This window comes from Sphaeramia orbicularis, chromosome 12 (assembly GCF_902148855.1).
Source record: "Sphaeramia orbicularis chromosome 12, fSphaOr1.1, whole genome shotgun sequence".
NCBI lineage: Eukaryota > Metazoa > Chordata > Actinopteri > Kurtiformes > Apogonidae > Sphaeramia > Sphaeramia orbicularis.
This window is the reverse complement of record NC_043968.1, coordinates 67,597,683-67,604,598: the sequence shown is the minus strand read 5'-3', so window position 1 is coordinate 67,604,598 and position 6,916 is coordinate 67,597,683. Positions and strand designations below refer to the sequence as shown.

General features: G+C 42.0%; 1 protein-coding gene across 5 annotated transcripts in view; it reads left to right on the top strand.

The window, feature by feature from the left end:
- Positions 1–381: 381 nt before the first annotated feature.
- Positions 382–6,916, top strand: part of LOC115429814 (mediator of RNA polymerase II transcription subunit 13-like) — a 205,558-nt gene continuing 199,023 nt past the window's right edge. For 4 of the 5 annotated variants that reach the window (XM_030149548.1, XM_030149549.1, XM_030149547.1 and 1 more), the window contains exon 1: positions 382–1,895. In XM_030149548.1, the coding sequence (XP_030005408.1) occupies positions 1,824–1,895 (72 nt within the window). In that variant the 5' untranslated portion in view covers positions 382–1,823. The remainder of the gene's footprint in view (positions 1,896–6,916) is intronic. The other variant, XM_030149546.1, reaches the window with a different exon arrangement.

The following is a 6,916-nucleotide window of genomic DNA, read 5'->3' as shown; positions in this document are numbered from 1 at the left end:
AAGACATTCACGGTGTGATGTGGATATGTATCTGTGTATATGCGTCTGCCAGGCTTCTCCACAGCGTCGCATCCTGGCTCAATATCACAGATACTAAACAGTACTGTAATCCCAGACTTTGATCACGTGAGCACAAACTTGGCCAAATGGGAAGGCGAGTCTCTATAGTACGCTTCCGACCGCCATTACATTACAATACGTGGTGGGCTGGACGATGTGTGCACGGAGAAAATTGCTACAGCGGCGCTTAGCGTAAAGCAAATAGACACAGAGGGTGAAGAATATGCTACACACACACACACACACACACACACACACACACACACACACACACACACACACACACACACACACACACACACACACACACACACACACACTTATTGACAATACAGCAAACAGCACACGAATCTTAAAAAAACAATGAGGAAGAAGTCGCTCCTGCGCCTCAAACCATGCACTTGCTCAAGGATTTAGTTCAACAATCTAATCATTTCAGTACAAAAACATTTTAAATGTCGCTTTTAAAGGTGTGTTATGGAGGAAATTCTGCAGCATGCAACATACTCTTTATGCCAGTAACAGCGCCAGACGTGGACTGTCACTTGTGCGTAAAATGCGCTTTTATAAAAACTAACACATCAGATGATTTTTGTGCAACATCGGGGCTGTTGCGCCGCCGTGAGAGGACGTTTCGTAATGGTATAAAACTGAAAGGAAGGAAGGATTTTTTCTAAGCTCCGTCTGCAGAAGCCTGGCTGTCGTTCTCCTGGTTTTGGAGTAAGAATAGTTTTTGGTTTTTGGAGTAATGTTTTGTCTGAACGGTTTTTGACTCATGATCCTGAGTAACTGGGAAGCCGCTCGACTTTGTTCGCCCTGCCACAGAGAACTGGGACCGGAGCTGAGGTGGTGGTGGCGGGGGTGGCGGCTGAGGGAGGGGGGGCTGCTTTTGCTTTTTCTTTGGCTTTTTTGAGAAACCCTCGTCTGCGGTCCGTTTAATTCAAGAGCAACAGAGGGATTAAAGACTCCTGCTCGTAGCGCCTTTTTTTGTGTGTGCATTTTGTGTGTGGACTGGACTACATTGTGAGCAGAGGAACGGGTTGTGGTAAGAAAGAAAGCTATAAATAGCCCGTGCAATTCTCGAAAACTATCACAAGTGGTGCATCAGCTTGTGGAGCAGACGGAATCTGATATCTTGCATGTAATGCCTCTGCTCTAAGTTATTGTTTTGCGCAGCAGCCAACGCGTAATATCTCAATTTGTGGAGAAGTTTTGAGTCTAAAATTCCACACATCTTTTTTTTTTTTGTTTGTTTGTTTGAGGCTGTTCCTCACCGCGGAAGAAAGGAGTCGTTCCCCCATGGATTATGCTTATTTAATCACGAAACTATCAGCGGAAAGAGATATGGAAACGGGCTGATCTTCCCCTGTGTGGACTGAAATGGATCCATTTCTCTGCTCTTTGACAATGATCAGCTTTGGAATCGCCTGACCTGGATTGCAACAATGTTTTGATTCGCCCCCTCCACTACCGCACGCTGTGGATTTATTTTAACGTTACAACATTGCAGAGCTGCCTTTATGTGGGGCTTTATGGATGAATTCTGCACTTATTTCTGAATACGCCCATTCCGTTCCCCGATCATCCCGTGTCTATTACCCTATGTACCTCTTGTTTATGAGGTTAGAATCCTGCTTGTTTCTGGTAGACTCCTTCAAAAAACGCAAAGGGAAAAAACGATTTGTCAGCCCTGCTCAGTGTTGATATATACCGATGTAGGATTTCGACATGCCCAGCGCTGACGACCCCAACGGCGGACGATTATGACTACAACAGCGAATTGGGTGGCGAACGGGGCAAGCCTTGAGGACTGCCACTCCAACATCTTCTCTCTGGTACAGTATCAATAAATCATGCTCGTCGCCGACACGCGAGCCAGTTGTGATTGACAAGTCATAAGACCGTGGGAGGCTTTAAATGTGTCTGCCGTACAAAGGTGAACCAATTGGTGATGCTGTTATTAGGCAATCATTAACATGGGCAAGTGGTCTGGGGTAAAGCACCATATTATTATCATTATTATTATTATTATTATTATTATTATTATTAGTATTATTATTATTATATTTTATTTTTTAACCACTGAGCCTATTTGTCAATAACACATCATCTTAGAGTCTTAAATCAACCTAATTTCACAGGAATAACTCCATTTACCTTCCACACAATGCCTTTAAGCATCATATCCAAGTAACTGAGCAATATTATGACAGGTATTTGCGATTTCTGCATGGCTTTTGCTCATAAACTGTTCATTTTTCCCCATCAATAAAAAAAAAATTAAGTACAGTTTACTGTATCCATTATCCTCTTCCCCTTTAAATAATAATTCAACTAGAACTCTGGCAGGAACTCTGTTGCATTGCCAAGCAACTAACTTGGAAAGAAGGCATAGCCTACTGCTCTGTCTCCTCTGTGGAATATTTCTACAGCCAGAGCACACAAAAGAGTTTTTTTTTGTTGTTGTTGTTGGTGGTGTTTTTTTTTTTTTTTTTTTTTTTTTTATAACTGTTTAACTTAAACATCACAGGTTGCTCAAAAGGCTTTAAATGTGGAATTTTGAGACTAACGCGAAGTCAGGGTCTTTAAAAAAAAAAAAAAAAAAATTCAACACCTGCTCTGATGAACGTTGATATAATGTTTTCAAGGAGGATAGATATTTCATGAATGCCTGAGAGATGGTGGTCACGTATGTAATAGGTGCACAGATGCCAAAACAATACAAAAAAAAAAGACAAGGGGTTTTGACTTGAAGGCAAGTGCAGTTTGGTGTTGAGGATGGGTGGGATATTGAGCCGAGTGTTTCCACAGTTTTCATCCTGCAATCAGTGAGTTAACTGTCCTACTACAACAGGCAGCCAAGTGGAACGGCATGTGGTAGCTCAGGCATAGGCTGAGAACCACAACAACAAAGGGGTGCTGGGGGCTTTTCAGGTGATCGTGTAGGTTGTCCACTGGAACAGAAACCAGCAGCTGTTGCACACATGTCAATCCATATCTGCATTAACAAATGTCACCTTTTATAGTTTTTATTTGTCCTTCAAGTGGATACAACATAGAGATTAAAAATAATGTCTTTAGCTTGTCACACTCTCAGGAAATACCTTTCAGAATCATCTTGATGCTATTTCTGTGCGCAGGCAGTAAATAAATGCATCAGCGCTCTGCCGTCGACTCCTTAAATTATCTCTGCCTGACATGTTACTTTCGAAAACAGTGATTATGTCTTTGTCAGTTTTTCAGCTGAGGGCATTCCCTGGTGGAGGAGCTTTCATTTACTTACACAGTTGGGTTGTTGGCCATCACAGCGAGCCCTGGTGAACATCCCTTTCAAATCAAGGCTTGTTGAGAATATTTATGATTGGCTAGTGTTGACACAGTAATAGATTAGAAGCACTCGGAGAGCACAGACCTCCGCCAAGGCAGATCAGTGCCCCCCCCATCACCACCAAAATTTAACCATTTGTTCCTTGTGCCAGTATCAACATTTTCTGAAATTTTCATCCAAATCTGTCCATAACTTTTTGAGTTATCTTGCACACAGACAGACAGACAGACAGACAAACCAATGCCGGCAAAAACATAACCTCCTTGGCGGAGGTAAAAAGTTCATATTACCCATCTGACTGCCTGCATGTGGATCCACATGTATTCATTTAATTTCTTGCCACTTGAATATTCATGTAATTGAACCCCACCTCCTACACTGACACCACTTGACAGTTTTTAAGCAAACAGTGTTTTTCTGTTTTTGTATTATTAAATTTATGATCCTTTGGTAGTGTTGTAGTCAAAACCACATTAACTGAGACAGTCATGTTTGAGACCAGACCATGTTTGAGACCAGACCTGTGCATCTGAGTCAAGACCAGATGCACAACAAAGCTACTCTTGCACCTGAATTTCTCTTCTAGTTATACTGGAGTATGATTTACATGTTATGATAGTGAGTAATCCGGTTAATTTTCTCACCCTGAAATATCATCCATCTTTAAAGTGATTCAAAGGGGAGTAAACACTACAACAGCCATAAGTTAATGTTAATGTCACATTAAATACATTAGCAACATAGCTCTGTCCTGTGCTGAACCCAAATCTAAGTTTTATTCTACTTCTAACATAAATCACTTTTTCTCCATAGTCTGTCAGGAAGCTAACACTATATTCTAATGCTGAATTAGGTGACTTGTCCATGTAGCTAAATGTCAAATAACAGGCAAAGAAGTTAAATTAGTGCACTGAAACATAGAAACAAGTTAATGGGTACAATTGAAGCACAACATTTTACCCATATCCCTGCAACCTTGACAGGCATCGAAATAAAAATCCAAAGGTAAAACTGCATTAAGTCCAAAAATGGCAGGCAAGCAACTATTGCTGGCACCTTGAAACATATCTAGCTAATAGTTTCCTCTTCAAAAATTACAAGTTGCAATTGAGTGAAGTTAATGGATAGTGATGAAGCAGGAAGTTTTACCTCAAAACATTGATTTTATGCACAAATAAATAAGTTAACACTGCATTAACTACTTACATGAAAATACACTATGTTATGTAGCTTGTGCAGCTAGCTAGCGGCAAATACCTGCTAAGTAGTGATGGGAAGTTTGATACTTTTTACTAATTAAATTCTTTCGGTTTCAAATCTGTTTCGAATCGATTCAGAATCGATTCCTTTGATTCACCACTTTTAAAAAAGCAAGAGGTCTAACCCTTAATATCTCTGTATTATGGTGATCTATAAATAATGTAATTAGAAAATTACAAAATTTAATAAAGATTTTCCACTAGTATATCAATATATCAATCTAGCTTCTGTCTCCTTATGGTAGGGGTATCGAGTCTCATTCAGTGGTTCAATAGACTCAGTGATTCACAAAGCGATTCAATGAGTCATCAATTTGTGAATGATCCAGACAATCAAAGATCTTTCCATAGAGGCTATGGGTGCTGCATGGTGCATTACAGCACTCCAGCCTCACAGCCTCCAACTTAATGAGTGATTCCGACTAGTTTATGAGATGAATAGATAATAATATTAACAAGAAAAGCACTCGGGAGAGCGCAGACCTCCGCCAAGGCAGATCAGTCATCCCCCTGATCACCACCAAAATTTAATCATTTCCTCCTTGTGCTAGTATCAACATTTCCTGAAATTTTCATCCAAATCCATCCTCCTAACTTTTTGAGTTATCTTGCTTACAAACAAACAAACACACAAAGCAAAGTGATCACAATACCTCCTGGCAGAGGTAACAAAGGGCTGCTGAATCGATTCAGTTGCATTCGCAAATCGATTTAACTTGTTTACTTAAATGAATCGATTCCTTTGAACAATTCATTCATGAATTGCCCATTACTACTGCTAAGACCATGAGACATGCATCAAGGCTCTCAAGTCTCACACATTGGGCATGAGACACACACATTTCAACCTGTTCACATGCTCACATGCCACACCTTGTATTTCTCACACAGAAAAATTACCAGGATAACACTCACCAAGTTCTATTCTATTCTATTCTATTCTATTCTATTCTATTCTATTCTATTCTATTCTATTCTATTCTATTCTGTTCTATTCTATTCTATTCTATTCTATTCTATTCTATTTTTTATAAGAGTGGAACAGGTAGGAGATCAAGTGGGTTCTTGGTAGAGTTCAGAAGGTGCCTACCACTAGAGCTGTGATGTTTGCGAACAAGTCAAGTTTTTCAGAAGACTCTTTTAAGTGAATGATAAGAACTGATTAGCAGTTGCGAGCCATTCATTTGCGAGCTGTTCTTATATTCACATTGTCCACGCTGCATTCATGCATCACCTGTGTGCCCCATGAGTCTGAGTGGTTCACACTGTGTTCACGTGAACGACTAATGACATCTTTGAGTTTGAGTTGTCCGCAGCACACCCCATCCACTTCAACGCATCTATGTGCACAGCTAACTTAAGGGAGGAGGTATCAGTGAGCACCGCCTGAGTCTGACTGACTGGACTAGAGCCATATTTACCACTGTATCAGGGAGGAGGACTGGAAAAAAAATGGAGATCTTTGCCCCAAGTGGAGGAGTTCAAGTATCTTGGGGTCTTGTTCATGAGTGAGGAAAGGATGGAGTGTGAGATTGGCAGACGGATCGGTGTAGCATCTGCAGTGATGCAGTCACTGTATCGGTCGGTTGCGGTGAGGAAGGAGCTGAGCCGAAAGGCGAAGCTCTCAATTTACCAGTCAATCTACGTTCTTACCCTCACCTATGGTCATGAGCTTTGGGTCATGACCGAAAGGACAAGATCCTGAATACAAGCGGTTGAAATGAGTTTCCTCCGTAGGGTGGCTGGGCGCACCCTTAGGGGTAGGTTGAGGAGCTCAGTCACCAGGGAGGAGCTCGGAGTAGAGCCGCTGCCCCTCCACATCGAGAAGGGCCAGCTGAGGTGGCTCGGGCATCTGTTTCGGATGCCTCCTGGACACCTCTCTGGGGAGGTGTTCCGGGCATGTCCTGCCAGGAGGAGGCCTCGGGGAATACCTAGGACACGTTGGAGAGACTATGTCTCTCGGCTGGCCTGGGAATGCCTCAGGGTCCCCCCGGAAGAGCTGGAGGAGGTGTCTGGGGAGAGGGAAGTCTGGGCATCCCTGCCTAGACTGTTGCTCCCGCGACCCAGATAAAGCGGAAGATAATGGATGGATGGATCTGGAATTAACTGGAGTAGCATCTTCTTCCTAAAAATGAAGATCCTCTTATGAAGTGGAAAAGCCGGGCCCTTGTGTACCCCAGCCTTACCAAAGTCAGGCTTAAGAGGCTCTGTTTAGTGGCAACATCACTTCCATCTAAAAGAGTATTCTCTAAGACAGGACTAATGTTAT